Source organism: Lemur catta, chromosome 1 (assembly GCF_020740605.2).
Source record: "Lemur catta isolate mLemCat1 chromosome 1, mLemCat1.pri, whole genome shotgun sequence".
NCBI lineage: Eukaryota > Metazoa > Chordata > Mammalia > Primates > Lemuridae > Lemur > Lemur catta.
In genome coordinates, this window is record NC_059128.1 from 273,037,874 (window position 1) to 273,056,787 (window position 18,914).

The window sequence follows — 18,914 nt, forward strand, 5'->3', positions numbered from 1 at the left end:
AAAGAGAATAATACAGCCCAGAGGTTTCCTTTTCTTATTTTTGCTTCCATTGTTCTTAGGGATATATTTAATTTTTAAGTGGAAACATTGTCTAAAATTTGGTTCCTAGTAGAATTTTCTCATCTCCTTTTCTATATTGTTGTATTGGTTAGGAGTAGAATTTATTGCAAGTATCAGAAATAGTATACATATTAAGAATTTGTTTCTCTCTCGTGTAAACAAAATCTAGAGTTAAATTACCTATAGCTGGTTTGTAGTCCCCAGTAACCCAGACTCATTCTAGATCATTACTTCGTCATTTTCAAGATGGGATCTTTATCTTCATAGTCAAAGATGGTGGCATTCCCATCCTAGGCAAGAGGATCAAGGAATATACACAGATGATGGTAAAGGCTCCATACAAATTGAATATTAAGGAAGATTCCAGAAAGCTTTTATATAATGCCTCAAATTATATCCATTGGTAAGAACTTTATCACTTGACTACATCTTGTTCCAATGAAGCCTATGAAATGTAGACTTTTTTCTGAGATGAGAATGCCCAGCAAAAAATGAATTATTATATTGAAAGGAGAGAAGAGAAACAACAAAGCAATTACTTATGTTTATTACAAATAGAGTACATCAAGTTAGGCAAACAATATTGGTAACCACCTTAGTACTATAATGAGCATTTCAGATGAGTCATTAAAACATTGTGATAAATAGAATTTAATTCTTTTAATACATGATATAATTATGTATTATAAAATTATTTTTAGTATGCAACATACATACTTTTTAAAATGTTATGTGTGTATATATCTATATACATAACATGTTTGTCCACATAATTATTACTATGTATTAGCGTGTGATTTTCTTTAGGCAACAAGAGAGATACTAAGCTTCAATTTTCTTTTACATAACATCTATTGGGTCCAAGAATGTCAGTAAAACCACCCAGAGCTATTAAATTTAAATACTTAAACTAAGAGTTAAAGTAGAGAGTCCTCTACATCAAGTTTAGTAGGTTATTAAGTATGAAATGTCCTATTTCCTTAAGTATTAAGTTTGCCAGTTGATATCTCTGACATTTCACTTTGACATTTCTTGTTGTATTTTTGTTGTGAAAGTACATCCTCATTCTTTCAAATGCATGGCTTGGCTTGTAATTATCTTTCAAAAAAAATTGGGGGGCAATTTTTGTGAAACCATGGATAAGCCAAAAGTACATGTTATTTTTTAATATGAGTTCAGACATGGAACCAATGCAGTGCAGACAGCTCAACATATCAACAAAGTATTTGGGAAGAATGTGGCTAATGAACGCACAGTACGCCGATGGTTTGATAAGTTCCATTTTGGTGATTTTAATCTTAAAAATGCCAGTGGTTGACCTGAGACCAAGGTGGATAATAATGACCTGAAAACTGTAGTGGAAGCGAATCCATCTCAGCCTATGCGTAATTTAGCAGCAAGGTTTGGTGTTACTATTCCAACAATATTGGACCATTTGAAACAAATGAGCAAGGTACATAAGCTGAAAAGATGAGTGCCACATGAATTAAACAAGCATCAGCAGAGAAATCTCAAAGCTTGCCTTTCTTTGCTGTCTCGACATAAAGGCAACCCATTTCTACACTATACTTTGTGTGTGATGAAAAATGGATTTTTTTGACAATTGCAAGCATAAAACCTATTCATGAAATTTAAATGTGAGTTCTCAAAAAGGAAGAATTATAATAACAAGTAAAAATTCCGTCATACAAAGCATGTACTTTGTGAAAATCTTGACACACAGTAGAGGAATCTTGGCTATGAAGGCTTCACTATGCCTAATGAAGTAAGAAATTTATGAGAGCTTTGCTGTTGGTGGCGTTCGTGGTTAACACAAAATAATGTGTAATGACAGCAACATTGCCTGTGATTTGCCACACCTACTACTGAGGAAGTATAAAAGACCTGGTGAAGATGAGGGTGTTCAAACTCAAGAAACTGTCTTCCTCTTTTACACCTGGACCATACATTCCTGACACCATGATCTACTATGGCAACTATTATGGAGGCTATGGCTATGGTGGGCTTGGCTGTGGCTATGGCTGTGGTTATCCCGGCTACGGATATGGCTTCTACCGTCCATCTTGCTATGGAAGATATTGGTCATATGGATTCTACTGAAAAATTCTAGAGCCCATTTGATTTCTTCGCCTGTGAAACCTGGATTTTGATGCTGGTCCTTTTCATCTGTTCCTGTCTCTTCAAAATAGCAAAAATCTAAATCTAAGTTATTATGAAAGAACTACAGATCTCATCATTTCTCCGGTTCTGTTGTGCAAGATGAGAAAGAATGTCTTTTAAAATGCAACAAAATTTTCCCTTTGATTTCTAAATACTTTCAATAAATTAATCTTTTGCAAATATGATGTGTTTTCATGTTTAGTATTTTCACTGTGAAGTTTGTTGTCACTTCATAAAGGCAACCCATTTCTACGTTATAGTTATGTGTGATGAAAAATGGATGTTTTTGACAATTGCAAGAATTGGGTACAATGGTTGGATAAAGATGAAGTGCCAAAACATTGTCTGAATCCGAATATTCATCACAAACAGCTAATGGTGACTGTTTGGTGGTCCAGCACTGGTATTATCCACTACAGCTTCATGAAATCTAGTCAGTAGATTACAGTGGATGACTACTGCAACAAATTGGGTGAAATGATGAGGATGCTTATGATTAAACAGCTGAGATTTGACAACAGAGACAGGTCAATCCTCTTGCAAGACTATGCTAGACCACATATCCCACAAACAAAGCTGCTCAAACTACAGAGGCTGGACATGGAAACTCTCTGCCATCCACCGTATTCACCCAACCTTGCACCAACTGACTACCACTTCTTCCAGGGTTTAGACCACTTCTTGCAAGGAAAAATATTCAATTCTCAACAAGCTGTGGAAAACACCTTTCAAGATTTCATTGCCACTCACTCTCCAGGCTTCTTCACTGCTAGCATAAACAAGCTACTCTTAAGATGGCAAAACTGTGTCAATAGTTAAAGCACATACTTTGATTAATTATACTGCTTCTTGTTTGAGATATAATAAACTTTTTATTCAATATTGGACATTTTATATTTAATGACCTAATACTTACATGTGTGGAATCTTCACTTACTTGCACCAAATACTCTTTACTCCCCATTCTTTAATCACCACTCTGACTATGTCAAATACTTCTCTGCCACTATTTTCAGAACACCTTCCTGGAGAAGCCCAAGGACAACTTTAAAACCAAGTCAAAAATATAGAAATACAAGAGGTAAGACATGGAAGGAGATCTCATACCAGTGTATGGATTTCTAAATAAATGCTTACGTTCACCTCATATATTAATAGAAACACTCAGTTATGCTAATAAATAAATAAAATTATCAAAATTTAAAAAATGTGGCTTTATATTACCATTTTAATGTAAATGTAGTCAGCTCACTATCAGTAATCAGTGGAAAACATTATTTGGGTTGAAGAGTTGTTTGCCCGAAGGAGAAGAATTATGTAAGTTAAAAGATAATTTTGGTTCAGATAACTTCCCATTTTTATCACTTCCTTACTCAAATAGGTATAGTCCCAGTTCCTCAACTGCATATCTGATTAGTCAATGAAAATCATTATCATAAAAAAAGAAAATTGGATTAAAGAGCTTGAATATTGATAACATTTCAAGGAAACTGAGCATAGACTTTAATTACAAAATATAGACTGATGAGACCCCTAAAATATAAGAAGCATCTCTAATTAAGGGCATGTAACATAATTATTGAATTCCAGACAAGATAGTTATGTTTGCTACAAGGACATCTCTACTTATTGAAACATGTCATAAAGCTTTACTATGAAATATGAAGCCACCCTGCCTCATACACTACAGTAGGTACATAAAATCCTACTTGCAGATAGTAACATTCAAATTGAGGAAAATAATTCCCTGATCCACAACTAAAACTGAGATACAGAACCAGCAAGCCCTGCTCAAAAAAAGAGTTACAAAATCTGAACCAAGTTTTCTGATAAAACAGGAGGTGGTGCAGAAGCCGGCCAAAACCAGCTTGAACTAAGATTGCCATGAAAAACAACACTCATTATGCCCTGCTTATAAGGTGTTAGCATACTAAAAGAAAATCCCACCAGTGTCATGAGTGTTTAAAAAATGCCATGGCAACTCCTGGAAGTTAATTTACATAGTTCAAAAAGAGGAGGAACCTTTGGTTCCAGGAACTCCTCACTTCTTTCCCAGAAATCTTAAGAACAATCCTCTCTCCACTTAACATAAAATTACATAAAAAGTATAAATTAAAACCCCAGAAACTCACAAAGTCTACACTCTGTTGTTCTGAGAGATGCCGCTGCTCTGCCTATGGAGCAAGACTTCCTTCTGTTTCTTTGTTACTTCAGTAAACTTGCTTTTGCCTTCCTCTGTCAGCTGGCTCTTGAATTCTTTTCTGTGCAAAGCCAAAACCCATATGGCCTTCAGGCTGGACCCCAGTTTTGGGGTCTACTTTCCAATATCAAAATGTCTACTCCTGATACCAAGTGCTATTACAACAATCTTTCTAGCAGCCTGGGCCGTGGCTGTGGCCATGGCTGTGGGTACGGTAGGTAAGGACACAGCTTCTGCCCATCTTGCTTCAGCAGATGCAGGCACTACAGATTCTACCAAGGAATGTCCAGAGCAGCTCAGCCTACTGGACTCCTTCACCTTGATTTCTTGATTCCGCTTCCAAGATTTTTCACATGAGTAATTCCATTCTCTATACGAATTCTGATAAATTCACTGAGGTTAACCTGAAAAACACACAAAGTTCAGATCTGGTATACTTCTCATTCAAATAAATACCCAAAAATGTGTCAAAAATTATAGGCAAGTTTTGTCTTCAATATTCTTTTCTATTTTCAATCAATATCTTTCATATGGGAAAAATTTAAGTTCAATTTTAATTCATAAATGAACAAGTTAAATGTCATTTCACACGATAGCAGTCCCATCTCCTGTTAACATATGCTAGGGCTGCTTTGCTCAACCCACATTTAGGTTTTATCATTCAGATCTGTGCCTTCAGGTAGGTATAAGTGGTTTATTCTGCCTCCCATACTTGGTGCTGCTCTCAATTCAACAGCAAAAAAAAAAAAAAAACAACACATACCCCAGGTATGGTACCTGCATTCTTGATGAGTCTGTTCTCATTTTAGTGATGAGGTCTACCCAAAAAAGCCATCTAGTTCCCCTCTTGGAAAAAAAGGTTTCAGCAAGCTATATTACTGTTCTCACTTACATTAGGGGTATTAACCTTGTACTTCTAGCTTCTTTTTTTAATTTCAGAATATTTTGGGGGTACACATGTTTTGGTTACATAGTTTGCTTTTATACAATTTGAGTCAAAGTTCTAAGTGTGTCCTTCACCCAGATAGTGTGCATTGTCTCTGTTAGGTGTAAATTCACCCATCCCCCTCTCCCCCTCCACCTACTTGATTTCCGTTGAGTTTTACTTCAGTATGTACACATAAATGTTGATTGATAAACTTGAAATTATACTTCCAACTTCTAATTTGAAGAAAATAAAACTTCTTTTCTCAATTATTCTCTTTACAGCTTTCTTCTCCAAGCCAATACATAAAAGAAAAATAATCTCCATTCATAAAACATCCAGCTAGGAGCAATGTCTCTGAAAATCCCATGCACAGTCCAGACAATATTCTCAGATATCAGCACATATGCCTGGAAGCAATCCAGATATTTTGAAAAATATTCATATTAGGAAAACTTTTAATAGCATAATGCAGGAAATGTGTTTCCTTCACATTTTAGGAAACCCTATTTCATTATCTCAGCACCTGATTCAAAATATTCTTCTCCAACTTTTCCTCTGAAACGGTGGATTTTTCTCAAAAGTGCTTGCCTAATTGACACATCCTCAAGTGATGAATAACAAGAAATATACTATTCCACACAATATCATTAAGGGATCATAGCCCTGCAGCCAGAAGAGTTGCTGCTTAATAAATATTTTTGAATAAATGAATTAATGATAATGAATAATGTTGAACATTTCATGCTTCCCTGGAATTTCATATTTTACTTTACCAGAATGTGAGAAAGTAGGAATATAAACTATCTCCTGGGTCTTGGTGCACAGATCTTGTTCTTTTGCCCGAAAGGCAGTGGTTGTCTCTTTACATGCTCTCTGTGGGGTACTCAGAATGGAACATTACACACCAACCTCTTCTGCTTCTTCCATCTAATTTCCAGCCTATGTAAGTGAAAAATACTTCAAATACTGAATTTAAATGTTCATCTTAAAGTCTAACCTTATTCATAGACTCTTCTAGAAGAGAATTTAAGCTCTTTCATTAGTGAGAAGTGTTCTCTCCTCCACCAGCTTCCTCCAGGTGCCCTCTGAACAGAATTCAAAATTTGGATATGTAATTATGAGTTCCCTGTGTCCATTCTCAGCTGTCTTGTAGGGAAACCTCATTCTGGGTTGATCAGAAAACTGTGCATCACTTACTAATGCCAGAGGAGTACTCCCACCACCTGGAGGATAGCAAAGATCATCACTATGCCAGACACCAGAAATAGAAGTCCAAACACTTCTGCTGCTGCATCTTGGTATCGAAGTTGCCAAGGGAAACACAACACCGTCAAGCACTGGATGGAGCAATACTTTTCCTCATGTAGAGACAGCATGATCATCTCCAATAGTATGTGCCAATCCATCGTGGCTAGTGTGTCCCAGGCTGCTGACATGGGGCAATTAGACTATATCCATCCTTCTGGAGCCACAGTAGAAAAAGCCCTCTCTCTCCTTCATGGAGTCTGAAATAATTGAAAGCTGAGAGTGTGCCTTGCCTGAGAGCTATTCACTTAACAGCTTGGGCAGAACAAAGGAGCATACACTTAGCTTGAAACAGGGAAAGATATTCCATACTAGGTGATAAGCCCAGCACCAACTTTGTAGGCTCATTATCTCTTGGTAAGGAAAATCTTCCAGACCCAGACCAAAGGAAAATGTTCCAGACCCATTCGTATGGGGTTCAGTGGGAGGTCAAAAGACTACAAGCAAGAGACTATCTTTTCCAAGACTTCAGATCCCTAGAACAACTGTCAACACTAAGGAACCAAGTGGGAGAATGGATGGAGGATTTTCCACACCTCTACTTGTACTGTTGAAAGAAGAACCCCAGGTTGTTGCAAATGAATTTGACACACTGAAAGAGAAATGCAAAAATTTTTTTGGAAAGATCAATCTTAATACCTGATAAGGAAAAAATATATATGTCAATATTTTATTTTATAACAAAATTCTAAATTTTCCCAGACACAATTTAAAAAGTAACATAATTAAAAGTATAATTATAGGTGTCTTTATAATGGCATATGATGTCATTTGAATATACAATGTGTTGGTTTATCCATTAAGAAATATTGATGGGCTGGGCGCGGTGGCTCACGCCTGTAATCCTAGCACTTTGGGAGGCCGAGGCAGGTGGATCGCTTGAGGTCAGGAGTTCGAGACCAGCCTGAGCAAGAGTGAGACCCCCGTCTCTACTAAAAATAGAAAGAAATTATCTGGCCAACTAAAATATATATAGAAAAAATTAGCTGGGCATGGTGGTGCATGCCTGTAGTCCCAGCTTCTTGGGAGGCTGAGGCAGTAGGATCGCTTAAGCCCAGGAGTTTGAGGTTGCTGTGAGCTAGGCTGATGCCATGGCACTCACTGTAGCCCGGGCAACAAAAGCGAGACTCTGTCTCAAACAAACAAACAAAAAAAAAAAAAGAAATATTGATGGGTTGTATTTTATTTGGGCAGAGAAGAAATCCCAACACCAAAAAAAAAAAGGCATTTTCACAGAATTCTTACTGTAGTTCAAATATCTGCCCATGCACCTATATACTCACATGAGCAGCCAGCATTCTTTTGAAATTCCATATAACTAGGACAAAGAATTTTCACTAACTAGCTTAATTTGATTCAGATTTGCAAATATAGCAATTGTTTATGGTAAAAGTCACATGGTTTGGTTGTGAGACTCTTAATCTGAAAACCAAAAAATAGGTAGCCTATGAGAATTCTTTCCCTAAAGAAAATATGAGATAAAAGAAGATTTCTAATGTAAATTAGAGTGAATTATAAGTCCAGCACTTCCTGTGGTTTGTCTCACTCACCACTGAAGGTGCATAAAAGGCTGTGGGCAGAAAGTGACACCCAGACTGAATATCCGGGTTCCCTGATCCTTGATTGAACCTCCCATTCCTGATACCATGAGCTACTACAGCAACTACTACGGAGGCCTGGGCTATGGCTACGGTTGTGGCTACAGCTCTGGCTGTGGCTGTAGCGGGTATGGATATGGCCGCTTCCACCCATCTTGCTGTGGCAGATACTGGTCCTACGGATTTTACTGAGAAACTTCTAGAGAAACTCCAGGACTTCTCTTCCTGTGTTGCCTGACTCCATGTTCTGGGTTCCTCTCTTTTTAAAACAGTGATTATCTCATCTTGGCTATTAAGGGAGAAGAGAATAGTTTAAACTCTACATCTATCATCTCAATTGAACATAATCATCTGGAATGTCTTGTTTTATAAATGAATATTTTTCTCGTTACTGTATCACAACTATTGTTTTGTATATATTTTAGTTCAATATCCTTTGTGTGAGAAAAATTTTGTTTCAATTTTCAATAAAATCTCCTGTATTGACAATATTGCTTTCTTATATTACTTTTGTTACATTTATGACATGCCTGTGTGTACGAGAGTATTATAAATTATGACAGAAATATTGGCTACATGCTGAGATGCTAAAAAATCAAAGGCCAAAAAATAAAATAGGTTATTTCCAAATGAAACTTGCTTCGTATGAACCTGCAATCACTGTAACCATCCATACCTGATCATATTAAAACATTAGACCATATGTTAAGTCTTTACCTAATGAATAAAACCTCACAACAATATCCCTATTTCTCATTCCCATAGTCTGTGTACCTGGGTCTTTGGCTATTTTCTTGCATACCACATCTGGATATTTAGGACTGTACTACTTTGCAGTTGTGTTTGGATTTTTCCCTTTCACATAGTTCTAAATTTTCCCTAGCATATACCTTTAAGCCACATGCCCTGTCTGATGGTAGCCTACAAAATAAGTCTGCACATCACTTTTGTCTTTGAGAATCTCTAGAAAGTGCCACCCTGTTACCACATCAGTATATCAGGCATAAGAAATTACATCACTTCTTTCATGGAACAGTGGTTTTGAGTTTGATGTTTCCAACTTTTCTTTTGACTATATAAAAACATATTTTTATAATACAACTTTCCTCCATACCCTACCACAAGAAATAATACAGAAATAATATGGTTTCTACATCATTGTGTTTAAGATTCATTTCGATTTAACATTTTATGTTATTTGGACCTTCATTTAAAAAGTATGAACTTTTCCCCAAGAGATTGCTAGAGGCATGGAAACTTTAAACTATCAATATGCTGCATGTTGTAAATACTATTTTTAAGGATCATATGTATATACATGCAGCTATTTCAGAATTGTATATTTATATTGATTAATTTTTTTAAACTAGATTGTAGTATTAATTAAGGACATTTGTGGTTTGCCATAAAGTATTAGAAGTCACATCTCCTTTTCTCAGCTTATAAAATATTTTAGTCTATGTATTCTTCTAGTATAAATGAATTTCTCAAATGTTATTCTACAAATATCACAGTCTATCTTATGAGAGAGAAATTAAATACTAGTAAGGTCAAAAAACCATTTATAGAATTAACAGACTTCAGCACCTAGGACAGTACCTGACAGTAGTAAGGATTTTAGTTCTTATTTTATAAATAAGTGATTGAGAAATACATTAGTTAATGAATAAGATTGGCAAACCCTTGTTAATGTTTTATATGGCTTTAATTAACAGCACATGAAAAAGCATGACTATTAAGATGCTTATACATTTATCTCTCTCCAGAGCCTCAATGCTGAAATTAATCTATTTTGTCCAAATGATACTGTTCAAATCCTTCCAGAGTAAGCTCAGAGGGGAAGATGAATTTATCAGAAGTGGAAATTAAAGGGTTTGTGCCCCACCATTCTTCAGCCTACATTCCTAGGTCCATAAATACATATAGAAAACAAGTGCATATGGGAAGGCCTCTGATATTTCTGATGAAAGAATTGGATTATACATTTAAAAGTATGTAAGAAAAAAGGAAAAACTTGCTTTTTATACATAGCTGGAAAAACTTTTTCATCAATTCACTCATGTTCCTCTACAATGCCTTTCTTGAAGGAATTGCTTCAGTAGTTTTCATGAAAATGCAATTTTATAAATAAAATGAAATCCAATCATTTCCATTTTCCAGTTATAGTTTCAGGATATAAATTTGAAACCATGGGGAAAATATTTAGTGTTTTAAAAATGGAGTCATAAAAGGAAATACTGAAAAATATTGGAAAGAAAAGTCCAGCTTTGTCACACCTGGTATTTTAGAATTTTAAACTATTGGGATTTTGTCAGCAACTCATGAAGCTGAGAAAAATACCTTTTGGCTTTTAGTGGTAAACCACTGCTCATGTAAAAATGAAGATAATCTCTAAAGGGAAAAAAAGGGTTTGAAGGAGCAGCGAAGAGATGAAGAATCTCAAGCTTAAGGGAGACTATCATGACTTGTTGAATGTAGCAAAAACAAGGTAAAATTACATCAGTTCTATTTGCATGAGTCTAGTGGTCAGCTGGGCAGGTTTTCTGGTCATGAATGGCTTCATTTACATGTCTCCTGCTAGCCTCAGATCAGGTAGGCAGCATACTGACATAGGAGGATCCCTCACATGTTTGGGGTTTGACTGGCTATAGGCTTAAGTGCCTTGGTTTTCTTTCATGTGGCCTCTTAGCCTCTAGGAGCTTGAGTGAGAATTGTCCTCATGCAAGCTGTGGCAGGATTTCAAGATAGTGAGTAGGAAAGTAAGGTCTGTCGAAGTAGATTCTAGAAGATGGTACCTCCAATGTATTTTATTGGCCAAAACAAGTATCAATGCCAGCAGAGATTTAAGTAGTAGAAATGGGCTCCACCCCTTGTTAGGAGAAGCTGCAAAATCATATAGTAAGGTAGATAGATACAAGAAAGAATAAAGTATGTATACCATTTTGGTAAGCAATGTACTGTGTGTCAGAACTGTATTATTAATAGTTTCTTGTGTAGGTATGGTAGTTTGAGGGGAATGTGGTTCATCAGTAGAGTAAAATAGTGTACTGTGAGAAACCTCCTATGATTGAAAATAAAAGAGAAAACAAAAAAATGAACAAATTTATTTTTAGGACTATCCACTTTGATAAAAAATTATTGGATACATTGAACTTGCTATTGACTTAACTCTAAATTTTAAAAACATTCATTTATTTACATATTACTTATCAGTATTCTCATCTTGAGAAACATGGTACATATCACTGTGTTAACCAACAGTGTTTAATCAGAGAAACTAAATTCATTCTGTATATATATTGTAAGCAGGAAATAATATCTAATGGCCATAGGAAGTGTAGCAGAAGCAAAGGTTAGAGAAGACCCTCACTATCTCACACATTCTCTTCTAGACTTCAAATCAAGAAATTGCAGGAACCAGGGGAAAGCATAATTTTCAGTAGGTGGGTTTCTTTTTCTTGAGGTGAGTGATTTACAGGAAAATATACAAAGGATGCTGTAACACCTTACATCTACCAAAAGCCATAAATCTCTCCATTTGTGCAACAGCAATAATATTGTTTTGGTCTCTTCCACCTTTCAAATCTCTCACAAACACCTCTTATTGGCTGAAAGTAAACACAAACTCTGCTAGCCAAGTGTTCTGTGTAATCAGTTTCTTGAGAGAGAATAGAATGGTGCTGAACTGCCTCAATATGATCCCACTAGGTTTTAGTAAATTGAAGGTGCCATTATATTTCCCATGTTCCACCTGAATATCTCTCGCTTCCAACATCCAAGTTTGAACAGTGCTAGTAAAGAGCATTTCAAATATTAGACTTAGTCATCTGAAATACACCATGTGTCACAGTTGTCTCGAGGAGACAGTTTATAGTTTATATAAGTGGGTTATTTTTCCATCTTCTTAAGGTACCTCTGGCTCCTACAGGTGACCACCAGGTAGGACTAAGATCCATAACACTTGTGGCTCCTTTCCTTAGATCAAGACCATGAGGGAACACCTTCCTTCAGAACTTATAGAGCACCTGGGAAGTAAAAGGAGACCCCTAAATTCCAGCCAAGGTAGAGATGGGAAGCACGTCCACACCTATCATTGATATCAGCCCTCTTACAGTACAAGAGAAGATCTAACATTACTTTACATACTGGTTCCTAAAAAAAATGTATTTTTGGCCTTAAACTACTTACTTCCTAGCTGGGGAGAGTGAACTAAATCATATTTAGAAATATTAATATACAAGAAAATTCTAAATTGCAGGGTGGACTTGTAAAATCATCTAGATATAACCATAGGCACATTAAATATATAGCCAATTAAAGACAGAGGATAATCTGACTTTGGAACAGCATAGTAATTTACACACAGTCATTTTATCATACGCAGTGACTATCAAACCTGATTTGGGGTTAGGATTGTTTGCCCATATGACAATAGTTAACAGCTGTGGAAATTTGACAAAGTTTGACGACAATAATTTCCAATTCCATACCCCACCAAAAAAATAATAATAATACAGACAACATGATAACAGTATCAGAGCTTTCAATTCTCCTAATCTTCTTCCAAAAACAGGCAGGAAAAAAATTCCTTGCACAATATCTTTAACAACGATATTGTCAGCTTTCAAAGTCATCCACTAAACCAATAGAACATGAGTCAATGGGGCTAATCGCCAATGCTGCAAGGGCTCTGTGGAAAGAGCACCTATGCATGACCAACTGCAAGGAAGTCAGAGAGAATTCTGATGATTCTAAAAGCCAGGAAACTCAGACATGAACATCAAACCACTCACCTATAGAAGGGGACCACCTCAAGGAGGACCCAATTAGCATATCTGAGAATACTAACCAAAACAGGTCCAGGGTGAGTGTGTGGCGATTAAGGGGATCCTAAAAGAGCTAGGGCAACCAGGGCTGTCCGAATCTTGGAAAGATACAGTAAAAAGGCAGACTTATAAGGAGAGATTACTGAATACGGGAAGTATACAAATTAATCATTACAGGAGCAAGAAGGGAGAGGTTTCAGATCATTTGGAAGGGGATTAGAGCAGGCAGATTTCAGTGAGTATGGGAGAAACAACGTTTCTGTTTATTTTTCTGAAAGTAAAGAGTAAGACCAGGACCCATGCTAGGGTAATTTATTGAGCAGGTGATTCCTGTAAGCACTAAGGGACACTCTCCAACTGTTATAGATTTTCCTCACCCTCAGCCAGCACTGCAGTTGATCTAGGTTTCTTTGCTACTTGGGAGACCCAGACTTTCATTTTTGAGGCACTGAGCTCCTATGTCACTGATCTTGTTAGGCCATGATTGCTGCAATTTCTTATGCGCAATTATTTCTGGGTACAGTAGGGCACAGAATTCCCCAGTGAGGTCCCTGAATCTCAAGCATATTCCTCCATGCTGCCCTTACATAACAACATCCTAATTCCTTACACTGATCGGGGTTAATTCACTCTGCACATAGTCACTTCTGCTGTCGTCTACTGACTAAATATGAAGGAAATAACTTTAAATAAAATATATTACAATTACACAATGAAGTAATGATAGACTAATTGCATTGTTGCATTCTCAGTCCTTTCAATTTAGGTGGGACAGTCAGCTTCATCCAGCTGCTATGGGCTTAGCCATATATATGACCTACTTTGATAAAAGGGATGTTAAAACTTGATGTAAATAGAAGCTTTTAAAAAATGTTTGTGCTTTAATATCTCTCATCTCATATGCTTCCTTATGCCATAAGAACATACCTATCATACCCTGTTGGGACATAAAAGACCAAGTGGAACAGAGATGAGTCATTTCAGTCAAAGTTTTTCTAAACCATTCACTCTAAAATGACCACAAACAAACAAAAAAGAAAAATGAGGAAGCTTAATTGAGACCAGGTAAGCCTGACCTGGATAATCAGAATTGCCCAACTGAAAATAAATAAAAGGCTGTTGTTTTAAGCTATCAGGTTTTTCAGTGGTTTGTTATGTAGCTATAGCCAACTGGCATGGGAATATTCTGCACCTGTATAAAAAAATAGAAAAAGGTTCTCTTTATATTATGACTGAATGGTATCCATGAAAAACTGTTAACTTAAAACAATAATGTACAGTATAGTGTGTGTACAATATCCCTGTGGTATAAATATTTATTAATAATATAAATTATGTGATATAATTACAAATAAAACACAATAAAATTTAAATATATATATTGATGATAATATATGGACACTTATGGAAGCCAGATCTCTTTGAATGTAATTATTGCAGATTTTTAAATGTATAAACATAAATATTCTATATAAATAAAAAACTAAAAATGATTCTAAAAAATCATAAACAAACTGAAGTATATAAGCCTAATTTTGTCCTCACCTGCTAACATATAAAAGCCAAAGCAATTATGAAACATAGTTTTGCTTCTACATTTCTAGTAAAATATATACTAAAGGCAGAAGGAAAGAAAAAAATCTGAGACTTTAGTTTATCTTCTTATGTGTGACTTGTGACTATGTTGGTATCATAAATATATGTTTATACACACACACACATATATGAGAGAGAGAGAGAGAGAGAGAGAGAGAGAAGGTAGAAAAAGGTTATTATTTAAGTTTCTGATCAGGAACTAATGTTTTCAGTAGAAGAAAAATGAGAATCTATTTCAAAATCAAAGAGCTTAAATGAAAGCCCTCTAAGCTTTAATTTGAATTGAAATTGACAGTTTGAACTCATGATCATTTTTTATCTTTATCTTCTTTTTTTAAAAAAGAGACTTTTAGGCTGTCCTCATTGAAAAAGCATATGAGCAAGCACAAAGTAACACAATGAACAACATCAGTGTCAGATTGTCATCTCTAAATATCAGTGCTTCTCTTAAAAAAAGGGGGGATGGAAATCCTATTCCAAATCTAGGACAGGAAAGATTAAAGATGAGCCTGGAAAATCTTGTCATGCAATAAATCAATGAATTTATAAAAGATACTACTAGAGTTCTATCAAAAAATACATAGGCCAAATTAAAAAGTTTTCTGCCAGCCTGTGATATGACAATGTGACATCAAAAAGAATAATGACTGCAATTGATGGATATATCTCAATTAATTAAAACACTATGATATTGGCATAAAAACAGACAGACCAATGAAAGAGTATAGAAAATCCATAAATAAACCCACACATATACAGTTAACTAATCTTTGACAATGCTAGTAAGAATATACAATGGGGAAAGAATAGTTTTTTTTCAATAAATGGTGTTAAGAATGAGATATTTGCATACAAAAGAATATTATAAATATGAGACCCTTTTCTAATGTCAAACACAGAACTCAACTTGAAATAGATTACAGACATAAGCGTAAAGCCTGTAACTATAAAACTACTAGAAGAAAACATGGGAGAAAACTTGATATTGATCTGGGCAATGATTTCTTAGATATGACACCAAAAACTCAAGTAACAAAAGAACAAGAAACAAATGGAACCAAATCAAACTGAAAAGCTTCTGCACAGTAAAGAAACAACAGAATGAAAAGACAACCTACAGAATGGGAGAAAATATTTGCAAACCATACAGCTGATATCCAAAATATACAAGGAACTCCTATAACTCAGTAGCAAAAAACCAAATAACTCTATTTAAAAATGGACAAAGGACCTGAACAGACATTTCTCCAAAGACATACAAATGACCAACAGGTTTATGAAAAAATGTTCAACATCACTATTCATAAGGGAAATGCAAATCAAAACCACAAAGAACTATCACCTCATACCTGTTAAGATGTCTACTATCAAAAAACAAAAGATAACAAGTATCATTGAGGATGTGGAGAAACTGGAACCTTTGCACAGTGTTGGTGGGAATGTATAATGGTGCATCAGCTATGAAAAGCCATATACAGTTTCCTCAAAAAATTAAAAATACAGCTAATTAATAATCCAGCAATCCCATTTCAGGGGCTATCCAAAGGAATTAAGACCAAGATCTCATAGGAGTATCTTTGCTCCTGTATTCATTCCAGCATTAATCACAATAGCCAAGACATGGAAACAACCTATCAATAGATAAATGTATAAATCATATGTGGTATATTCATACAAAGGAATAATATTCAGCCATGAAAATGAAGGAAATGTTGACATATATGACAATATGAGTGAACCTGGAGGACATTATATTAAGGGAAACAAGCCAGTCACAAAAGAGCAAATACTTCATGATTCCATCCATAAGAAGTATCTAAAATAGTCCGAATCACAGAAACAGAGAGTAGAATGGTGGGCCTGGGGAAAGGGGAAAATAGGGGAATTGTTCAATGGTTAAAAATTTCAGTTGTGCAAGATGACTAGTTCTAGGCTTCTGTTGTACAACGTAGTGACAATAGTTCACAATACTGCATCGTGCACTTAAAATCAAGACGGCAGATTTCATCAAAACATCGATGAGTTTATGATAGTGTTTAAACATGTTATTTTCACACACTGCTAAGGTATACACTCATTATTCTGGAAATGGAAAAGCAAAAGAATCAAGTATTTATTTTTATTTCCTAAATGAGCTCTATTATTGAGGAAAGTTTTTTCCCCTCTTTGTAGAAAAGAAAATGTAGAAGGAATGATAGAATTTTAGAATCAGTATTTTAGAACTTCTAATAATAATGGGCCTAGGTAATGATCAACAAATACAAAAATCTGTAGGTATAAAGTTGATGAGGAAGATTGTAACATGAACCCAATGAGCAATCCCACCATTACTAAATGAGAAGCAACGGGCCAACCAGACACCATGGACCTCCTAATATTATGCAACAAAAAGTACACAAAGTGACCATAAAATATCATTCTTGTCCAAAACTAATAAAAATAACCAGAGTTACATCAAGCTTCTATATCTACCTGCAGGTACCATGAGGGATAGAGGAAGATATGAAAAGAAAAAACAAGGAATAAATCAGTCATGTCCAAAATTTAAGAATTCTAAAGCACAATAATATAGTTTCTTCAAAAAATGAAATGCTTGGAAAAGAGCTATTATATCTTTAAAAAGAGTTACAAGACATGCCTAAATGTAATGTGTGTCTCAATTTTTTAAAAAAAGTCTATAAAAATGTATTTGTGAAGCAATCAAGGAAATTGAGCATGAATTAACTATTAGAAGATGCCAAATAAATTTTTTTAATGTCATTGGTGTTACAGTGGTATTTTGGCTATATATATTTTTTAAACTCCTGTTGTGGTAGAAATATATGCTGAAGTACTTTTAAGAAAAATGCTGCCTTTCCTGGGATTCATTTTAAAATATTCAGCAGAACTAACAGTGACTACAAACAATATATATGAAAGGGAATGGATGGCAGAATATTGACGTTTACTAAATTCCAGGGACATGTTTATAAAGCTTCAAAATACAATTCTATATACTTTTATGCCTGCATAAAATTTACTTATTAAAGCAAATAATGCACAAGAAAAATCTTACCTGACTCTGCTGAATAAACTCTATTATTGATGAAAGTTATTTTTCTCTTTGTAGAAAATTCTTACATAAGCAGAAGTAATGATAGAATTTTAAAAATCAACATTCAGAAACTAGTCAATGATTAAACTAGATAAAAAAAACTAGTCAAGTATTTTAAGCTAAACAAAGTCTGAGCAAGGGTTTTAAAACAAAAATAAGAAAAACACATTGAGGGCACATGATTTGATCATAGCAATGCTGTCTCAACAGCAAAGTCATCTTGCTTATAAGAGCCCTGCTGTTGTTTAATGAAACAAGGATTCAGGAAGTGTACTAATGCAAATTAGTCAGAAACATGTGATCAACAGGTCCTGTGATGGGTCCCACCCACCACTGCGGGTGTATATAAAAGGACCGACGTGCAGGTGGTGATCATCAAACCGAAAGAGCTGATTCCTTGCTCAACCAAATCCTCCACTCCTGAAACCATGTGCTACTACGGCAACTACTATGGAGGTCTGGGTTATGGCTACGGCGGCCTGGGCTGTGGCTTTGGTGGCTACGGTTGTGGTTATGGCTGTGGCTATGGAGGCCTGGGCTGTGGCTATGGTTGTGGCTATGGCAGATACGGATATGGCTGCTGCCGCCCATCTTGCTATGGAAGATACTGGTCTTACGGGTTCTACTGAGAAACGCAACCTATTGGTCTCTTGCACCTGTGTGTTTCCTGAGTCTGCCTCTATGATTACTCAAACGAATAATTCATTTTTCCATTCTAAAATGTCACCATCATCCTTAAGTACCTGAAAAAAAATAGGTCATATTCTGTAAGCCTCATCTAAAGTCATTGAAATCATCTGAAATGTTTCACAGATTTTTTTAGAAGCTTTGTCTTTGATATTGTACTGCCATTAAATTGTTGATTTTTGATCAATAACTTAGGTGAGAAAATTTAAAATGTATCTTAATAAACATTTATCTCATTGAAAATACTGATTTGTTGCATTCAAATTGATTTATCTTCATCATCTGTGTATGTGTCTGTGTGTGTGTGTGTGTGTGTGTGTGTGTGTTGGTGTGTGTACTGGTAAATACACCATTTCAGACAGGGAGAAGAAAATATGAGAAATAGAGGGAATGGTATCTTTAGAACATCCTGAAGGTGACAATGATGTTTAGGTTAGTCCAACTTCATGTATATTTCTAT

General features: G+C 35.4%; 1 protein-coding gene across 1 annotated transcript; it reads left to right on the plus strand.

Annotated features, from left to right (window-relative positions):
* The first annotated feature begins 18,195 nt into the window (after window positions 1-18,195).
* LOC123642717 (keratin-associated protein 20-2-like) lies at window positions 18,196-18,396 on the plus strand. The gene has a single exon (XM_045558114.1). The coding sequence runs from the start codon at window positions 18,196-18,198 to the stop codon at window positions 18,394-18,396; it is 201 nt and encodes a 66-aa protein (XP_045414070.1).
* Window positions 18,397-18,914: the final 518 nt, after the last annotated feature.